At 39.3% G+C, this 21114-nt stretch overlaps 2 protein-coding genes across 3 annotated transcripts; one reads left to right on the top strand and one right to left on the bottom strand.

Annotated features, from left to right (window-relative positions):
- Positions 1-202: 202 nt before the first annotated feature.
- Positions 203-9092, top strand: LOC110381868 (uncharacterized). 2 transcript variants are annotated; one of them, XM_064042567.1, is made up of 18 exons: positions 203-341; positions 1037-1162; positions 1620-1799; positions 1929-2009; positions 2583-2687; positions 3310-3453; positions 3668-3754; positions 3822-4034; positions 4356-4460; positions 4828-4971; positions 5194-5280; positions 5348-5560; positions 5891-5995; positions 6399-6545; positions 6762-6848; positions 6916-7120; positions 7746-7894; positions 8337-9085. In XM_064042567.1, the coding sequence occupies exons 1-16, from the start codon at positions 272-274 to the stop codon at positions 6981-6983; spliced, it is 1962 nt and encodes a 653-aa protein (XP_063898637.1). In that variant the 5' UTR covers positions 203-271; the 3' UTR covers positions 6984-7120; positions 7746-7894; positions 8337-9085. The 2 variants fall into 2 exon arrangements, with proteins under 2 accessions (XP_063898637.1, XP_063898638.1); XM_064042568.1 differs by lacking the exon at positions 1037-1162 and having other exon boundaries at positions 261-341; positions 8337-9092.
- Positions 9093-9199: 107 nt separating this feature from the next.
- LOC110381870 (fatty acyl-CoA reductase 1) lies at positions 9200-16131 on the bottom strand. Its single transcript, XM_064042517.1, has 10 exons — positions 15928-16131; positions 15354-15444; positions 15004-15126; positions 14461-14585; positions 13876-14034; positions 13173-13282; positions 12437-12504; positions 11297-11474; positions 10670-10874; positions 9200-9728 (listed from the first exon to the last, which is right to left on the bottom strand). The coding sequence occupies exons 1-10, from the start codon at positions 16095-16097 to the stop codon at positions 9371-9373; spliced, it is 1587 nt and encodes a 528-aa protein (XP_063898587.1). The 5' UTR covers positions 16098-16131; the 3' UTR covers positions 9200-9370.
- Positions 16132-21114: the final 4983 nt, after the last annotated feature.

Here is a 21114-nt window from a genome sequence, read left to right as displayed (position 1 = left end):
CCGATATGGTTAAAACTGCTATTGCGATTCAATTTTGACATTATTAACTTAGGAGAATCGGGCCCCAGCTGTGGTCGTGGCCGACAGCCGACTCAAATCGGAATCCGACAGATGACGTAGTGGAAACGAGCTCTCACGTACCAGGAAAACAAAAAAGTATATATTGTCCAAGACGTTTATCATGTTTGTTTGCGTAATTTACCTCATTCAATAGATCAATTTCATGAAGTATGTCATTGCTAACAAAGTTATTAGAACTTAGTGTGTTGAGATGAATTCTTTAGCAGTTTATTCTCTTTTCTTGTTACTCCCTGTATATGTGGTTTGTGCTTCGGATTATAGTAAGTTGTTTCTTATTTTTAACTAGCTCTTTCTATCCCTCAATGAAGTCTTTTTTTATAACATAGCTTTAGTTTTTTCGTTAATTAAAATCTAACTATCCCTAACTTTGTACCACCGCACACTGTGACCGTAGAAGGACATAAATAGTAAAAATGAACCCCCTAATATAGCAATAAATAGTATATTAGCATAGTCCGATAACCAACCTAACCGAATTTGCTAATATTTCAAGTGTCATAATCATCATCATCCTCCGAGCCTTTCTCCCAATCTTGTTGGGGTCGGCTTCCAGTCTAACCGGATTCAGCTGAGTACCAGTGCTTTACAAGAAGCGACTGCCTACCTGACCTCCTCAACCAAGTTACCATTGGTGTCAGACTTACTGGCTTCTGACTACCTGTAACGACTGCCAAGGATATTCAATGACAGCCGGGACCTACAGTTTAACGTGCCATCCGAAACACAGCCAATGTTGTCTAAGATAGGATACTTAGAAAGCACATACAAACTTAGAAAAGTTACATTGGTACTTGACTGACCTGGGATTGAATAAGCGCCCTCATACTTGAGAGGTTGGTCCTTTACCCACTAGGCCCTAGGCCACCACGAGCTTAAGTGTCATATACTTCCTCTTATAAACCAAGTTCCGTTACTTACCATCTCAAAACACTGACACGCTAAATTTCTGTTTCAGATGTATATATTCTTAAAACTCCTTACAATTTCAAATTCAAAGTGAATGATGTACTGAACATGGATATTGCGATGCTCAATATACCGCCGAATGTGTATTACTTCTCTGTTAATTCTGGTGAAAAAAGTAAGTAAAATCCACATATATTGATGGCCTAAACTAGCTCACGGGATCACAATATTAGAAGTTAAAGTACCTATTAGCCTGCTAACAGTGTACCTACTATAAACACAGCCCAAACGCCTCGTTAGTCCACTAGTGTCATAGCCCCAGCGAGGCCCAGTAGGGCCAAGGTCTGCCGGGGCTGCGGGGTTGTTCGAAAGAGTTACCGCCCTGGTACATAAAAGGCCTACGACGGAACACGACGGTTTTTAGTCAGTATGAGTCTGACACTCCCTCACCGCTGCTAACCCACAGCGGGAGGGGTCATTTGATAATTTTTGACGTAGTTAATCGCTAGCTTGAAGTTCCGCCGTGCCGTGTGTTCTTTTGAAAATTCATAGCAACCAATTAAAAAACTGACGTTAATGTTGTCGGTTTATTTGAGACTAAATGTATTTTAGGTGTTTTTATGTATTTTCAGGCTTAATAAACAAATTTGAAATCTCACGTTGGGATATATGGCATATTATAATCGATACAATAGCGACGCAAAACTCATATCATTCTATTCAATTGCTACTGTATGAAAAGTACGACTCTAACAATGCATGTACCACCGTGAACATAGCCCAAGGACAACCGAAAAATAGCTTGCGATCCAGTAAGTAGTCAAATAACAGAGAGTGATTGATACACCATAGGTTTAAGAAACTTTAACAAAGCAATCTGGAGCCTGGAAGACATTTTCTTACGGATTTAAGAAGGATAATTAAAAATTGTGATTATTTAGTTTCAGAACAAGATGAAACCGACGACTGTTTAAATGACAAACATTGTACGATTGCTGTGGATTTTCGAAATTCTTGTACAAGTAAGTAACTCATCATCTCCCGAGCCTTTTCCCAACTATGTTGGGGTCAGCTTCCAGTCTAACCGGATTCACCTACCGAAATACTTAACTCAACTCACAGGATTTAGAAAGTTCTTGACGCAAGTGCTTGAGAGCTGTTTCGGATTATAATGTGGTTTATATTGCTTGTAATATTAATAAATAAGAAAGTTTTTATTTGTAGCCTAAAGGCTCCAAAACTACTCGATTTGAAAAATTATATCACACTCTTCCCGAGTAACATAAGCAATATATTTTATCCCGATACGGGCAATAGTTCAGACGGGACGCAGGTGAAGCCGCAGGAAAACAGCTATTTGTTTTTAATGCTTTGATCACGAAATGTGAATTGATAAAGTCTATAGGGACGACAAAAGAAAGATGGATTGTGTGACATTCGACATCGCTGTATATGTATAACGCAACTTGTGAAATGATGAAAACAGATTGATGAGTATGGAAAGAGAAAACATGCTGCGCCGACCACAAATAAAATTGGGATGACGACGTGTTTGTTAACAACATTCTAACTACACAGTACTCTTATTTTTTCAGAAACAGTACCTTATTTCAAATGTTCAACAATTGATCCACTCGTCATATGCACCAAACATGAATACGAGGAAGCTACATTCACGTGGCATCAGTTCTATGATGATGGTAAGCATATCAGCTTCTTCTTATCGAGTGAGCCGCAGGTATAAAAATAACGCCCTGTTATATAAGTTCAGCCAGTTCCTTCACAAAATAAAAACGAATTTATGCCGCTTGTATTGCCGGCGGCATAGCCGCTCGGCATGAAACCGGCGGCGTTGCCGCCGGCATGTGTGTAGTAGCCTCATGGCGCATCCACACATGCCGCCGGGTTTCAGACCGCCTTGCTGCTGAATGCAGGCCGCCGGCAACCGCCGGTAAAGCCGGCGGCCTGCAGACGCGAAATTATACGACAACACTACTCCGTATCGAAGCCGCACGCAAACTGCCGCCGGCAACCAAAAGCCGCGCGTGCCGCGGCTGAGATGTGGCAAATGCCGGCGGCATGGCCGGCGGCCGTGCCGCCGGGCATGTGTGGATGCGCCATCAAAGGTGCGACAGCCTGACCTCCACAACCCAGTTACCCGAGCGACCCAATGGTTGTTATACTTACTGGCTTCTGACTACCCGTAACGGCTGCCACAAATGTTCACATGACAGCCAGGACCTACAGTTTATCGTGCCCTCGGAAACAATGTCATTGGTGTCCAAGTATGTCTACCAGCTAATAATTTACTTTCTATAACAGGTTCTTACATAGGCACTACACCAGAGATAAAAGCGACGATATCATCATTTATATATACTTTACAAAACTTCGATAACAACACATTTGTGAAAGCATTATCAGGCAATTCTAGAAGTAACACATTAAAAATGAATAATGTAATTCGTAAGTATATCTATAAAACTGTTTTTGTGTCAGTTTCAGTATTAGCGGATTTAAGTAACTATCACGCAGACATGTTTTGTAGTTGTTTGTTTGTTACTGTTCCACTCTATTCACTTCTGTTGCATTCCATTATATTCTATCCTGTTGTTTTTTTTTGTTTCTACTTTATTCTAAGTAGGTATTTTACTAAGTGTAGTTTTTCTTTGGTTTTCAGCTGAGTACAAAACTGAGAGCAAACTGACGTTTAATGACTCAACCACTATTGAATTCGATTGTGAAACATATTTACAGCAAACAAAATGTAAGTACCACGATGTTTATTTATTGAATTTTTTTACATTTATGCAACCATTCCAAACTATTTTCAGATGTATACGTAGGCCTCATTAATACAACAGAAAACAAGATAACGACACTGAATACTACAAAAATTAATAAAAAATATGGTGCAGAATATAACGGTAGTATTTTATGTTGTTTGTATTACACCACTCAAAAAATATCGGAAAAAATACCTGAAATAAATGTAATACGACATGTACAGGATACGACACTGTTATTATATTCCACTGCAACACCTGGTAAGTAGTGTTATATTATACTATCCTTTCTTATGGCAGAACAAAACAACTAGCGGAGGTCTCATAGCGAAATATTCCCTAAGAAAGAAGCGGAAAGTGTTTTTAATGCTTTGGATTGGACAAGAGAAACCAAACATGGATTGTGTGAAAGTGGACATGGCTAGAAAGATTGTTATTTGTGAGATGACGGCAGATAGAAGAGTGTGGAAAGAGAAAACATGTACCGACCACAAATATAATTGGAAGCAGGCATGATCATCTATTCGTTTACAACATTCTTCACACTTCACTTTTGATATTTCAATTTCGTTTTTTTTTCAGAACCTCTACCTTATTTTAATTGTTCATCGTTTGACCGAGTCGTCATGTGCTCCAAACAGGAATACAAGGAAGCTACATTCACGTGGCAACAGTTCTATGATGATGGTAAGCATATCAGCTTCTTCTTATCGAGTGAGCCGCAGGTATAAAAATAACGCCCTCTTATATAAGAAGATCAGCCAGTTCGTTTTTGTGCCGCTTTTATTGCCGGCGGCATAGCCGGTCGGGATGAAACCGGCGGCGTTGCCGCCGGCATATATTTAGTAGACTTTAAGGTGCGACAACCTGACCTCCACAACCCAGTTACCCGAGCAACCCAATGGTTGTTATACTTACTGGCTTCTGGCTACCCGTAACTGCTGCCACAAAATGTTCACATGACAGCCGGGACCTACAGTTTATCCTGCCCTCGGAAACAATGTCATTGGTGTCCAAGTATGTCTACCAGCTAATAATTTACTTTCTATAACAGGTTCTTACATAGGCACTATACCTGAGATAAAAGCGACGATATCATCATTTATATATACTTTACAAAACTTCGATAACAACACATTTGTGAAAGCATTGCCAGGCAATTTTAGAAGTAATACAATAAAAATGAAACCTGTCATCAGTAAGTATATCTATACAGCTGTTTTTGTGTCAGTTTCAGTATTAGCGGATTTCAGTAACTATCACGCAGACATGTATTGTAATTGTTTGTTTGTGTGTTTCTGTTCCATTCTATTCTCTTCTGTTGCATTCCATTCTATTCTATCATGTTGTTTGTTATGTTTTTACTTTATTCTAACTAAGTAGGTATTTTGCCAAGTGTATTTTTTTTTTTGGTTTTCAGCTGAGTACAAAACTGAGAGCAAACTGACGTTTAATGACTCAACCGATATTGAATTCGATTGTGAAACATATTTACAGCAAACAAAATGTAAGTACCACGATGTTTATTTATTGAATTTTTTTACATTTATGCAACGATTCCTTACCATTTTCAGATGCATACGTAGGCCTCATTAATACAACAGAAAACAAGATAAGGACACTGAATACTACAAAAATTAATAAAAAATATGGTGCAGAATATAACGGTAGTATTTTATGTTGTTTGTATTACACCACTCAAAAAATATCGGAAAAAATCCCTGAAATAAATGTAATACGACATGTACAGGATACGACACTGTTATTATATTCCACTGCAACACCTGGTAAGTAGCGTTATATTATACTATCCTTTCTTATGGCAGAACAAAATAACTAGCGGAGGTCCTATAGCAAAATATTCTCTAAGAAAGAAGCGGAAAGTGTTTTTAATGCTTTGGATTGGACAAGAGAAACCAAACATGGATTGTGTGAAAGTGGACATGGCTAGAAAGATTGTTATTTGTGAGATGACGGCAGATAGAAGAGTGTGGAAAGAGAAAACATGTGCCGACCACAAATATAATTGGAATCAGGGATGATGATGAGGGAATTTGTTTACAAAATTCTACACACTTCACTTCACTCTTGATATTTCGATTTCGTTTTTTTTTCAGAACTACTACCTTATTTCAATTGTTCATCGATTGATCGGCTCATCGTATGCACCAAACAGGAACACAAGGAAGCTACATTCACTTGGTTACAGTTATATGATGATGGTAAGCATATCAGCTTCTTCTTACCGAGTGAGCCGCAGGTATAAAAATAACGCCCTCTTATATAAGAAGGTCAGCCAGTCCCTACACGAAATATTATAGTGCCAACCAAAAAAAAAACGATTTTGTGCCGCTTGTATTGCCGGCGGCATAGCCGCTCGGCATGAAACCGGCGGCTTTGCCGCCGGCATGTGTGTAGTAGCCTCAAAGGTGTGACAGCCTGACCTCCACAACCCAGTTACCCAAGTGACCCAATGGTTGTTATACTTACTGGCTTCTGACTACCCGTAATGGCTGCCACAAATGTTCACATGACAGCCGGGACCTACAGTTTATCGTGCCCTCGGAAACACTGTCATTGGTGTCCAAGTATGTCTACCAGCTAATAATTTACTTTCTATAACAGGTTCTTACATAGGCACTACACCTGAGATAAAAGTGACGATATCAACATTTATATTTGCTGTAGAATACTTCGATAACAACACATTTGTGAAAGTATTGCCAGGCAAATCTATATCTAATAAAATAATTGTGGATCCCGATTTTATCCGTAAGTAATCTGTAAAGCTGTTTTTGTGTCAGTTTCAGTATTCGCGGATTTAAGTAACTATCACGCAGACATGTATTGTAGTTGTTTGTTTGTGTGTTTCTGTTCCATTCTATTCTCTTCTGTTGCATTCCATTCTATTCTATCCTGTGCTTTGATTAATTTTTACTTTATTCTAAGTAGGTATTTTGCCAAGTGTAGTTTTTCTTTGGTTTTCAGCTGAGTACAGAACTGAGAGCAAACTGACGTTTAATGACTCAACCAATATTGAATTCGATTGTGAAATATATTTACAGCAAACAAAATGTGAGTACCATGATGTTAATTTATTGAATTTTTTTACATTTATGCAACGTTTCCTTACGATTTTCAGATGTATACGTAGGTCTCATTAATACAACAGAAAACAAGATAACGACACTGAATACTACAAAAATTTAATAAAAAATATGGTGCAGAATATAACGGTAGTATATTATGTTGTTTGTATTACACGAAATCTGAACTACCACCAGAAAAATATGTACAACGATATGTAAAGAATAAGACACTTTTATTATACTCTACTGAAGCACTCGGTAAGTAGCGTTATACTAACCTTTCTTATGGTAGAACAAAATGACTAGAGGAGGTGACATAACGAAGAATCTCCTAAGAAAGAAGCGCCAAAATGCGGGTGAGCGAGAAATGTTATTGTTTCCGCTCTTATGATGTAGTCCTAGCCTATCACCAGCTACGGCGGCTGTTCTCATGTAAACAGATACGCCAACTGTGCAGGACATATTAAAGTGCACAAGCATTTGCGCAGACACAAGTGCACACTCTAATTCATCACTCTCATAGCCCGATGGGACGGCAACCCGACACGACCCGTGAGGGATCAGGCTCAGGGCCGATATTAACGTGCTCTCCGATGCACGGGTGTATCAATCACCAACTTCCAGGCCGGGGGCTGCTTAATGAAAGTTTCTAAAACCAACAAAGCTATTTCTACAAAATTGACAACTGTATGTAGTTCCGATGAGAATACAGTAATAAGGAACTCTTGATGTGATCTGATGATATATCTTCCAGATGGCATATGCATGAGTATTCCATGAAGGAGTATCGTATCATAGCCGTGTTTGGACTTGTTATGAACTTTGACCGTGAATTATAAAAGTGAGTTATTATTGAGTGGTTTAATCTATTTATTTATTTCAGCTGATTCTGGCATTACAACAGATCTTACAGTGCTATATGCGTCTGTTACTGCCGCAGTGCTCATTCTTGCAGTCGCAATAACAATTGTAGTTATAAAACGTTGTTGTAATAAGACGCCCACATCATCAGAACCAAAGCCAGTATCAAAGGTAAGTATTGTCAACCCTCAATTTTCAGAGATGTGATATGAGGATCATGTTGTAAGGAAGGTGATGAATGTGGATGGATATAGCGGAAGGGGACGACCAAAACGATGGATGGATTTTGTGAAAGTCGACATGACTAGACAGAATGTTACTTGTGAGATGACGGCAGATAGAAGAGTATGAAGATAACATGCAGCTCCGAATACGAATACTATTAGGATAAAGACAGGAGGACGATGATATGATATGATGAAACTTCTTGCAACAAGCAACCGAACCGTCCAGCTATCTATTATGGCTCGTGATTGGCTGTTCCTCTTTTACCCTGCTTTGACGCTACTGTTGTTTTTATCTAGCTGTTCCCCGAGGTTTCACCCGCCTAACTTCTTCTGTGACACACTACGTGAATCATCGGATAAAGATTAAAATACTACTGTGTTTTCAGTGGGAACCATTTTATGAGAATAAGCTGTTGCTGTTACGCAAAGAATGTGACAGAGAAATTGAGGCTGAACGACAAGCGCAGGAACCGGTGTATGAAGAGATTTCGTGAAGAAAAGTCATCACTATGTTACATCTACAAATAAATAACTAAATATAGCAACACCACACAAGGTCGGTTAGCCCCATGGTAAGCTTTATATTAGCTTATGTTATGGGTGCTTACACAACTGATATAGCACATATTACAATACATATTATAACTCCCAGACCACAGCCAACAAGCATGCTCATCAAGCAAATGTTGACCGTACCGAGAATCGAACCCGGGACCATCAGTCCGGCAGTCCGGCATGGTAACCATTGCGCCAACGAGGTCGTCTAAACAAAAATAAACATAGATTTGTTTTGTCTATCATGGATGTAACTTGATTACTTGAACCTGATACTGGTTTTATTTTATCGATAAAGAAATCATTAGTTAGAATTTCAATGATTATTATTTAGTATTTTTTGTTTATGATGGTAATTCTTCGAGGGTTTAATCCTATTATAAGTAGGTTATTACTAATTGCTAACACTAGGCTGTATTTCTATTAAAAGCATCAGATATTGCTTGTGGAGACGTTTCTATACGATCTCCGATTTTCGATTATATTGTTACTTTTAGAACGTTAGATTTAGATGTTTTTATAATTCCCCACGTAGTTTTAGAGCCACGTAGCTTTGTAATTTTTAAAATCATTTTTATTTTGTTCTTTAGATTTTAGTCTATAATGTAATGTTTTTTATGTAAGTAGCTTAAGTTAAAATATAATTCCGACAGTGAATAAAGGCTTTTTAAAATTATTTATTTATTACTATATCTACATCATACCATAAAAGGGACCCAATAAATCACTTCTGCGCAGGTGAAGTTCAGCGCTGAAGATTCGTGCCGATGATTATAATATATATGTATTACGTCTATGATGAACCGTGATTCGTTGCGATGCACGAAAAGTCAATAAAAATCACCACCAAGTACACTTTAATTTACTAAGAAAAAACATTTTTGATGAACACAGACAAATGACACGTCAACCACAAAAGAATTAAGGCTAACAACCCACTAACAACGTATGTTGTTACTCTAAAATAAAACTGCTTTTTCATCCCCCATTCTGTGTCTTTCAAGCCATCTTTAACGATATACTTTCTTAGGCCAACACACCACAGTACAATTTGTTCGGTCCAGTTGATGTCTGTTGCGTCACAGTGGAATATAACCTTGTCTTCTGCGGACAAGCTGCTAAACAGTTCAACAGTGTTGTTGTCTTCAAATATCCAGTTGTTGTTTGTGTAAAACGCAACTGTTGTTGCCATTTTTGTTATTGTTGCGTACGTTTTCTTCAACCTGTAAAATTAATATAAAATGTTTTTATTTCTAAGTAGCTTCTTCAAACTTCACATATTTATTGCGATCATGAGTGTTACACGGGTGGTTTAGAGTCCGTTCAGACAGACTGGCTCGGAGAGGAGAACAAATTCTTAACACATTGAAAATCGGGTACTTAGAATTTGAAGTAAGGTTTATTTTTGCATGCGCACTGCTTTTGTCATTAAGAATTCTCGAAGGCGCTTGGTGTGAAATAATAAGAGGAGCCGACCGGCTCCGATCGGCTCCGATCGCATACTTTTTCTTGGTCTTTCTTGCTGACGTTTAGCTCCGATAGCATCTCACGCAGCCGATCAGAGCCCATACCGGTCTGTGTGAAAAGAAAAATGCGCGCCGATGCTCTCCGAGCCGGTCTACCTGATCAGACCCATAGAATGTAGAGGTACATATATGATACCCTGTTAGGGCGCAGCAATACAATTACATACAAACTATATAGTTAGCTTATTTACTTATATACAGAGTGTGTCGTATCAAATCACATTAAATTAAATACGTTAATAGACTGGTTAATACATAAGTCGATTAGCACAAACAAAAAAACAAATACGCAAAAATAAAAAAAAACTATTTTAACAAACAAAGTAAATAAAAAAAAAACAATGTGCGAAAATTAGAACACAATTTAAAAGTCAGTTAGTACAAACAACGGAAATTCTCCCATGAAAACTGACAGCTATCAACTGGTCAAAACATTCGATACTCCTAACTTTATCTCTGCTTTACACATGATGTTGTAAATTATGAAAACGTAAAATGACTCCTGTGGCTAAACCACTGAATGGATTAGGTTAAATTTAATACAATTCGCCATAGAATATCATAAAGTATATGTGATAGGATTTAATGTGATTAGGTACGACACACCCGACATAAAATATGATAAGAAAATATAATACCTGGGCGGTTTCTTCACCAAGACGCAAGCGGCATCAGCTAAGTTCGAAGGTATGGTGTGAAGAAAGAAACTGACCAGTTCAAACACCCATTTGTACGGAGATTGGACCGCGAAACAGTACCAAATGGCTTGGGGCGAAATAATGGTCCTCCTTGCTACATTGTTCAGAATATATGAAAGACCACCTGAAAAATTCAGACCACATGCTTAAAGACTGGAGTGGAGACCACGGACTAGCAAGCACAGCGTAGGACGTCCACCAACAAGGTGGACAGACGACATTATAAAGGTCGCCGGAAGATGCTGGATGCAGGTCGCCTCCAACAGGTATCTGTGGAGATCTAAGGGGGAGGCCTATGTTGTGTGGACGTCCTATGGCTGAGATGATGATGATGATGATGCTTAAAGATCTATAGGAGGAGCGAAGCTAAATTACAGTAAGTAGCTAGCTAGGGTCGAAAGGTCAATGATCAAATAATGCTTTACAGATTTAAGCTGTCATTGAACATCCTTGGCAGTCATTACGGGTAGACAGAAGCCACCTGATCTCCTTAGAGAACAGCCGCTCTAACTTGAAATCGATCCGGACGCCATTATTATAGTTTAAAAGCATAGATAGATATATTACCCCAAGTTATAGGATTTCTATTACTACTAGCGATGTTGTAAACCCTAAGTTTCTTGTTAGTATTAGCAGCGGCCACGATAGCAACGTTACTAACGTAGTCTACTGGGATGAAGTCAATCCGAATATCCTGGACAGATTGGAGGGCATGGATCACACCCAGCATGCAGCCTAGAGTTATCTGAAACATAAAAAAACAATTGAATAAGTAAATAATATACTGCTACTGCCTCGTTGGTCTAGTGGTCGCAACCGCGGCTGCTGTGCCCGAGGTCTCGGGTTCGATACCCAGATCGGGCCGAAATCGCTTTGTGGGTTTTCTAAAAGTTTCAAATAGCAGCCCGTAGTCTTGAAGTTATTGATTGATTCACCCGTGCATCGGAGAGCACGTAAATGTCGGTCCTGCCTGCCCCTGATCTCTTTCCGGTCGTGTCCGATTGTCGTCCCATCGGACTTCGAGAGTGAAAGAATAGTGAGTGCATCTGTGTCTGCGCAAACGCTCGTACACTATAATATGTCCTGCGCAGCTGGCTGATCTCCTTAGATATGAGAACAGCCGCCTACTACTACTACTATCTTACATTAAACGCCTTCCACCCTTTTAACTATTTTGCTGAACCATCAGAGTCCATAATTGGCACTCTATTTTATATTTTTCTACCGAATGTACATTGTGGAATGCAATAAACGATATGATATGATATTCTGTAACGTCAGGATGTCAAATAATCATCATCAGCCTTTTCTATAGTCCCACTGCTGGGCTGCGGCCTCCTCTCACACGGAGAAGTATTGAGCATTAATCACCACGCTTGCTCAATGTGGGTTAGTGATTCATTTAATAGTCCAGGATTCCTCAAGATGTTTTCCTTCACCTTTAATCAGTCATTGGTGTTTAAGATATACTTAGAAAGTACCTACATAAAAAGTATCTAAAAGACATACGTCTTTATCTGTATTAAGTAGCTGTTTCCCGAGGGAAAAGCTTCCCGCAACCGGACAAAAGTAGGCTAGACTATCTGTGAGCACAATTTCTTTTGAATCGGTTCAGCAGGTTTAGCGTAAAAGCCGACCAGACAAACAAACGGAGTTACTTCCGCATTTAAAATAATTGTTTACTATTTGTAGATAAATTGTACTTACTCCACTGGGTCCAAACATGCTACTGATATCTATCCAGCCTGGATATGGTTCTTTTTTAGCGCAAACAACTGAAAGTAAAAAATATTTTTCCCATAAAGGGTATAGGGTCATATAACTTGTCATTGGTTCATGGATCATACATGCACATTGCATATGATGAGATGAGAATGTTAAGAGGAATGTGTGGTGTTACGCGAATGGATAGAGTAAGGAATAAGTATAGAAGAGGAAGTTTGAAAGTGGCGCCGGTAACAGAAAAACTGCGTGGAAACCGGCTGTCATGGTATGGGGATGTGATGCGGAGGAATGAGAGTCATGTTGTGAGGAAGGTGATGAGTATGAACGTGGACGGATAAAGTGGAAGAGGACGACCGAAGAAACGATGGATGGATTGTGTGTAAGTCGATATCAGTAAGAAGGAATTTAACCGATAATTAAACCGATTGTTCGGATTAAATTAATTCATGATTTTCTTAAAAAAAACCAGGCCAACAGTCGGCCAACTTATGTGTTAGTTGTGTGCGCGTAGGCAAAATCTTAGAATATAGACTGATTTAAGGGTGCAACTACACGGTGCAAGTAGCTTGCGCAGGTTACATGCATTTTAAAAACGTGCGGGTCCAGCGACTCGCGCATGTACCAAAGCAAAATACCCACCCGCGTGCTCTTGTCACTTGCGCATGTTAACTTGCTCCAGCTACTTGCACCGTGTAGATGCACTCTAAGTAATACTTACTAATGGATGGTCTGACCACGAATATTGGAAGTTCCTCTAAATGACTGCGTACTAGGTCCTCAGCCAAAGCTTTGGTAAAAGCGTATGTGTTCGGCCAGTCGTTTATTATACTGAAATGATAAAATTCGTCCTGTGAGGAGTATGAACTTCTTCTTATCGAGTGAGCTGCAGGTTTAATCACCTAACAAGCCCTAGTGTCAGAGTTTTTGCAAATCCGTTTGACGGCCTCTGACGTGGAATTGTAAAGACTGCTACTGAGTAGCATTCGGGGACATCGGCTACGCGTCTTCTCCTAGGTTTAACTCCCGGAATCAGGTATGCTTAGCGAAAGTTTCTTAAACCCATTAAGCATGATGACGAAAAAAATTTTGTCCTTCTTTTAGACATAGGTGCATACAAGGGAGTACATAAGGGAGTACATAAGGGAGTACATAAGGGAGTACATAAGGGAGTACATAAGGGAGTACATAAGGGAGTATAAAAAGGTGTACATAAGGGAGTATATAAAGGTGTACATAAGGGAGTATATAAGTGCGCGCGTGCTGCTTTATATAAGGTCCACCGCTGACACATCGACGACGGTGGTGCCGTCATGTGCAATATTTTTGGCCTATCTAAAATGCGGACTAATCAGAATGACTATTTTTTCCGTCATCACGCCTATTTCGTTTCAAGGCTCCATGCAAATCAGTTTATCACTCACCCATCTTTGATGAGGTTGATCCTGTCTTCATCCATGGTTTCCGCCATCTCTATCATGAGGTCTGGAGGGACTGGACTTGGATAAAACTGCTCCAGGACTCGCGTATCTCGTCTGCTGAAGGTAGCATGGGAATATGCTGTAGACACGTAGATAAAAGACCTGCAAATTGAAAATAGACTTTGATTTATTATTCTTAGCAGAAGAAAGAAGATATATAATATTTCGAGTGACGGTATGGATGTATTTTTTTGCATTTTCTGTACCAGGACTACCTTTTTGGTCTAGGTTCGATTCTTGGGTCGGGCCAAAATAGCTTTGTGAGTTTTAAAATTTTTCACAAAGCAGCGTATAGTCTGGAAGTTGGTGATTGTTACACCAGTGCATTAGAGAGCACATTAATGTCGGTCGTGCGCCTGATCTCTCTCCGGAGGTGTCTCATTGCCGTCCCTATGAGAGTGAAGGAATAGTGAGTGCACTTGTGTCTGCACTAATGCTTGTGCACTATATGTCCCTCGCAGCTGGCTGATCTCCTTACATGAGAACAGACGCCGTAGCAGATTATCGACTAGGAGGACTGATACTTGCCTCAACTTCTTGCATTGCTTGGCCAATCGCAGAAGGTCTCTGGTTCCTCTGACGTTGGTGAAGGTTGCTGAGCGTAGAGGCGCTTCAAAGTACACCGAGGCTGCGACGTGGAATATCACATCCACCTGGATATAATATGCATGATGAATGAAAAAAATAATTAGACGGTGTTATATGTAGATAACCCTAAAATAATATAATGGGCACGTATTTTTTATTTGCTCTCAAAAACCAATAACAAGGATATTATGAAAAAGATCTAACTTAGTCTTTTTGCCTCCTGAAGATTTTGAGCGGTGAAAAATTTTACAACTACCGGATTGCATGAGATTCAATTCAAATGGATCGATTTACCTAAGTTACTTATTTCTCATGGTAGGTAATCTGGCCCACACATTCGGCCCAGTTTTCCCAACTGTTTTGAAGTGTATACCGTATATTCTGGTCCACGGCTCAGGGGCGAGTTTTCCCATAGCCCGGAAAAAACACGTAAAGAACTCTCTTGGCGTTTACAATAAAATATTATTCATAAGTGTACCATACCTCTTTGATTAACTTCTCCTTGTCGTTTTTGCTAAACGCCAAGTCCTTTTCAGATAGCTCGCCAATAATCGGAACTATTTTATTAATAAAATCTGGCTGTTCTTCGCGAAGACTGTCATATAGCTGAAAAATATTAAATACTTTAGTAGAATTACTTAGGTAAAGATATCACCATCCTCCGAGCTTTTCCGAGTTGGGAAACTATGTTGGGATCGGCTTCCAGTCTAACCGGATTCAGCTGAGTAACAGTGCTTTAAAAGGAGCGACTGCCTATCAGACATCCTCGACCCAGTTACCCAGGTGGTTTACATACAATACTTCTGTCACAGTCTTTATGTTGTTTTACTTACAGGATCTTTATAAATTTCAGCAAGCCGCTCCTCGACTGATTTGCCCTTTTTCGCCCTCATCAGAACGTATGTTTTCTTCAATTTACAGGTTCTGAAATGCAAAAACGTCCTTTTAGTTTACGCTGACTTTGCCATGCTAACTTTTATTTAATACCGGACAAAAAGAGAGGCTACACGGCCGAGTCTCCACGGCCTGACAAATATCCCTCACCTGAAGAGTTTCTCTACGAGCTGCTTGCCGAGGAAGCCGGAGCCGCCTGTCACGAACACGGTGGCGCCGCAGTAGAACTGCTGCACGGCCGAGTCTCCACGGCCTGACAAATATCCCTCACCTGAAGAGTTTCTCTACGAGCTGCTTGCCGAGGAAGCCGGAGCCGCCTGTCACGAACACGGTGGCGCCGCAGTAGAACTGCTGCACGGCCGAGTCTCCACGGCCTGACAAATATCCCTCACCTGAAGAGTTTCTCTACGAGCTGCTTGCCGAGGAAGCCGGAGCCGCCTGTCACGAACACGGTGGCGCCGCAGTAGAACTGCTGCACGGCCGAGTCTCCACGGCCTGACAAATATCCCTCACCTGAAGAGTTTCTCTACGAGCTGCTTGCCGAGGAAGCCGGAGCCGCCTGTCACGAACACGGTAGCGCCGCAGTAGAACTGCTGCACGGCCGAGTCTCCCCGAGCGATGATCTCTTTCGTTCCTTTCTGACATTCTACAGCTTTGAAGATGACTTCCTGTGCTGCATCCATTTTGTCCGTGTGCGGTAGATTTTCTCAATTCAAATATATTTTTGATATGGCTGGAAAGAATGTTACTTGTGAGATGACGTCAGATGGAAGAAGACATATGATGCCGACGTCAGATAATATTGGGATAAGTGCTGAAGGATGATGAACTAGTTAAGTACCGTAGCCTAAAATCACCAACCCACTGAGCAAGCGAGGTGATTAATGCTCAATCCTTCTCCGTGTGAGAGGAGGCTGCAGCCCAGCAGTGGGACGATAAAAATAAAAAGGCTGATGATGATGAAGTATCTTACCTTTTTAGCTTTTAAGATATCCTTTAACTTTCACATACTCCACATTTTCGAACGTTTCGTTTTATTTTCATAGTAAAAAAAGATTTCTTAACTTTTCAAAACGGTAAACTTACTTCAGTTTATTTTCTAACAGTATATTTTGACTTTATTTTTTTATTGATATATACTTTTATTATGATTCTAGTAAAAACTAAAAACGCAATAAACAGTTATTCTTTTTACAGTATTTTTTATACCGCTGCACTTCAATTCTTCTGCAATCTAATTAATATTTATTTATTTATTGAACTTCACCCTTGAATGATATCAATGCACTTTTTATACCTACGAAGGAATAATTTGCATAAATTAGTGTTAGCTTGGTTTCTCTATAGGTGCCTATATAAATGTATGTACCTATCCTATAAAGCTGAAGAGTTCGTTTGATTGTTTGTTTAATCTCAGGAATCATCATCATCATCTCAGGCATAGGACGTCCACTGCTGAACATAGGCCTCCCCCTTAGATCTCCACAGATACCTGTTGGAGGCGAAATCTCAGGAATGAATGGTCCGATTTGAAAAATTCTTTCAGTGTTAGATAAATCATTTATCGAAGAAGGCTATATTTTATCCCTGTGTGTTGTTCCCACGGGAGGCGGTTGAATCCTCTGGCGGAACCTATATATTGTACATTAAATCGGGCTATAAGAGTGAAAGAATAGTGAGTGCACCTGTGTCTTCGCAAATGCTTGTGCACTATAATATGTCCTGCGCAGCTGGACCTGAAATCGATGGACGCCATTTTTATATCGAAATCTCCGGGCTATTCTGTGAAAGTTTCCCTATAAACCCACAGAGCGATTTCGTCCCGTCCGTTCATCAACAATGAGACCGGGTGAGACAGTCTTACTTGCAACTACTAGAACAACAGGAAAATGAATATTTTCATTTTGAATAGGAAACTAGAAAAAACTATTAGGAAACAATTTTAATATGCATATGATTAATGAATCATTATTTATTTATCAATGGTACAACTAAAAATAATTAGAATTTCAAGTCATTTATACAAATACACACAAATGTAAATCCTTACTTTTATTATATCGGGTGTGTCGTACCTAATTACATTAAATTTTTTTTTTTTTTTTTTTTCTGCTTCGCGGCAATCTGTTGTGTACAACAATAAGCCACTACATTGTCTGATAAACATATCTGCTTGTGGTTTATAGCTTGGAGAGGCACTTCTTAGATTGGTGTCTCATTCCATCCTGCTAAATCTATACTTTAATGTTGGAACGCTGTGTCTTTTTAATCGTTTGTGTTGAAGGCCTTCTGCTCCACACAGTCTGAGGGCAAGTTCATTTTTGTGTTTTGATAGTCTTCTCTGATAAACGTTGCTATACTTTGCTATCTCCTGTTTGACAGTTGGTAATTTTAGGTCGAGGTAGATGATCTTATTGCTGATGTAGAAAGGGATGTTAAACATGACTCTTAGTGTTTTGGTTTGGAATCTTTCCAATATTTCTATGTTACTGTTACTGGTTGTACCCCATAACTGGATGCCGTAAGTCCAAATAGGTTTTAGGATGGCTTTATATACAGTCAGCTTACTCTGTGTGGTCATTTTCGAGTGACGCCCTATTAACCAATACATGTTACGCAATTTTAAATCTAATTGTTTTCTCTTTGTCCAAATGTGTTTCCGCCATGTCAGCCGTCTGTCCAGATGCATACCCAAATATTTTGCGCTATCATCTTGAGGGATTTGTTGATTGTTGAGTGTGACTGGAGGGCACGTGTCTCTCCTGAGAGTAAAAGTTACATGTATTGACTTGCTTTGGTTTGCATGGATTCTCCAAACTTTGAGCCATTCCTCTACTTCATTGATGTGATTTTGCAATTGTTCTGATGCAGTTACTGGGTCAGTGTGTGTGGATAACAATGCTGTGTCGTCTGCATATGTTGCAACCGTAGTTTTACTTGTTGTTGGTAGGTCGGCTGTGTATATAATGTAGAGTACCGGACCAAGTATGCTTCCCTGTGGAACTCCTGATTTAATTTCATGTAGGGTGGAAGGTTCGTCGTGAAACTTGACCTCGAAACATCGTTTACTGAGATAAGACTTGATTATGTGGAAGAAAGAGTGAGGTAGCAGCTTCTTGATTTTATATAACAAACCTTCATGCCACACTTTATCAAAAGCCTGGCTGATATCCAAAAAGACCGCTGAACAATATCTCTTGTCCTCCAGTGCTCTACTTATAACATTGACGATTCGGTGGATTTGCTCAATCGTTCCGTGATTTTCTCTAAAGCCAAATTGTGGTTACATTAAATTAAATACGTTAATATATTGGTTAATATATGTCGATTAGCACAAAGAAATAAAAATACTAATAAAATAAGCAAAAATACAAAAATGAATTTTTCAAATTAAGTAAATAAAATAAAAATGTGCGTGAATTAGAACATCCTATAAGAGTCAGTCATTAAAAACAACTGAAATTCTCCCTTGAAAACTGACAGCTGTCAACTGGTTAAAACATTCAATACTCCTAACTTTATCTCAGTTTTACACATGATGTTGTAAATTATGAAAACGAAAAATGACTCCTGTGGCTAAACCACTGAATGGATTAGGTTGTTTATTTTACAATTATTCGCCATATAATTTGATAAAGTATATGTGAAAGGATTTAATGTGATTAGGTACGACACACCTGATATAAAACAATGCCATCTATAAGTATTCTTCAAAACTGTTAAGACAACAAATTACCTACTTTACATTGTTTAGCTAACTACTTGAAAACAATGCATTGACCCTACACTGCATAAATTCTTTAATTGACTAAAGATGGCGCTGCTCGGCTTATGGCCAATCTCAATAATATATCCATCTATCTTTCCACTAACTAGGGATAGAACTTTGTACATTGTATTTGAACATCTTTGGCAGTCGTTACGGGTAGTCAGACGGAGTATCTGACAACCAGTCTTACTAAGGTGTACTGGGTTGTTCAATTACTGTGTTGAAGAATTCAGATAGGCAGTCATCATCATCCTCCGAGCTCTGTTCCCAATTATGTTGGGGTTGGCTTCCAGTCTAACCGGATTCAGCTGAGTACCAGTGCTTTACAAGAAGCGACTGCCTATCTGACCCCCTCAACCCAGTCACCCAGGCAACCCAATACCCGTTAGACTGGTGTCAGACTTACTGGCTTCTGACTCCCCGTAACGACTGCCAAACATGTTCAATGACAGCCGGGACCTACAGTTTAACGTGCCATCAGAAACAGTCATTGGTGTCTCAGTATACTTAAACGTTGAAGTCTCAAGTATAAAAATAGAAAATTACCTCTTACATAAAATCTAGACCATAGTGAATCAGCAACTAATATTACAAGTTCAATAGGTACGTCAGTATGTACGTCAGAAGTCGGAATGATAAGTAATACATTACCTATGCAATTGTATGTTAATATCTATTTACAATTAACTTTTACACACGCATCACGCGGAACAGATATAATATGGACTTTGCTTTGTGGGTTTTTAGAAACTTTCACAAAGCAGCCCGGAGTATGGAAGTTGGTGATTGATACACCCATGCATCGGAGAGCACGTTAACGTCGGTCCTGCGCCTGATCTCCGGTCGTGTCGGATTGCTGTCCCATCGGGTTATGAGAGTGAAGCCATAGTGAGTGCACCTGTGTCCAAGCAAATGCTCGTGCACTATAATATGTCCTGCGCAGCTGGCTGATCTCCTTATATGAAAACAGCCGCCGTAGTCGAAATCAGCCTTGGACTCCATTATTATTAATAGGCGGACATAGAAAAGAATCGGTTTCCTTATACTTAAACAAACTTTTATTAAACAGGATAAGATAAAGACAAAAAAACATGTATTCAAAGTATGTAGGCTGAAAATCAGCACTTTTTGAAGGTCAAGTTTACAAAAGACAGCCCCCAAAACAACCGCTCTTCACCACTTCAACACATGTCTGTCTATAGGTTGGAAGAACCTTAAACATTGTTTGATATAAAAAATTGTATACAGTGCGTCCGCACCGGTCCGAATCGCGCATGACCGTTTTTTGTGTGTTTAAATTAGCGTAGCATAAAATTAGACTAATATACCTACCTCTAATTAATAAATGTTAATTCTAATATAAGGATAATTCACAGTTTTTGTTATAGTGGTCTCACACGGAATAATTCATTGGTTTTGAAAAAATTAACCCTAAACTGGTAGGTGCCGGCTGTCATTTGAAAATCTTTGGTCAGAAGCCGGTAAGTCGGCCAACCAATCTTTACCTAGGGATATCGTGGGGGCCCGGGTAACTGGGTTAAGGAGGTCAGATAGGCAATCGCTCCTTATAAAACACTGGTACGTAGCTGTATCTGGTTATACTGATTTGGGAAAAGGCTAGGCAAATGATAATGACATTGGATGCATGCAAATAACTTGAAAGTCGATAGCTTTGCATACAATTTTATTAACATAAGTAAAAAAAAAAACATAAGTAAGTATTTGTAAAATACTAATTTATATTAATCACATTAATTTATATAATGAATGTTTTTAATAAAGAGGACTTTTTTATTTCTTTGTTTGTATGTGTGTTTGTTTGCATCGAATAAGCTCCGGAGCTACTGAAACGATTTTAATTATTCTTTTACTGAAAGGATGCTACACTCTCTGCGCTGAACATGGGCTATATTTTATCCGGGTACGGGAAG

Source organism: Helicoverpa armigera, chromosome 29, assembly GCF_030705265.1.
Source record: "Helicoverpa armigera isolate CAAS_96S chromosome 29, ASM3070526v1, whole genome shotgun sequence".
Lineage (NCBI taxonomy): Eukaryota > Metazoa > Arthropoda > Insecta > Lepidoptera > Noctuidae > Helicoverpa > Helicoverpa armigera.
The sequence above is the reverse complement of the archived record's forward strand: the minus strand, read 5'-3'. Positions and strand labels throughout refer to the sequence as shown.

Coding starts and splice junctions, on each gene's coding strand:
- LOC110381868 (XM_064042567.1), top strand. CDS start 272: ATGAATTCTTTAGCAGTTTATTCTCTTTTCTTGTTACTCCCTGTATAT. Junction 1,163..1,619: donor TGTTAATTCTGGTGAAAAAA/GTAAGTAAAATC, acceptor ATGTATTTTCAG/GCTTAATAAACAAATTTGAA. Junction 5,996..6,398: donor GTTACAGTTATATGATGATG/GTAAGCATATCA, acceptor TTTCTATAACAG/GTTCTTACATAGGCACTACA.
- LOC110381870 (XM_064042517.1), bottom strand. CDS start 16,097: ATGGATGCAGCACAGGAAGTCATCTTCAAAGCTGTAGAATGTCAGAAA. Junction 12,505..13,172: donor CGTGGTCAGACCATCCATTA/GTAAGTATTACT, acceptor TTTTACTTTCAG/TTGTTTGCGCTAAAAAAGAA. Junction 11,475..12,436: donor GCATGTTTGGACCCAGTGGA/GTAAGTACAATT, acceptor TTTATGTTTCAG/ATAACTCTAGGCTGCATGCT.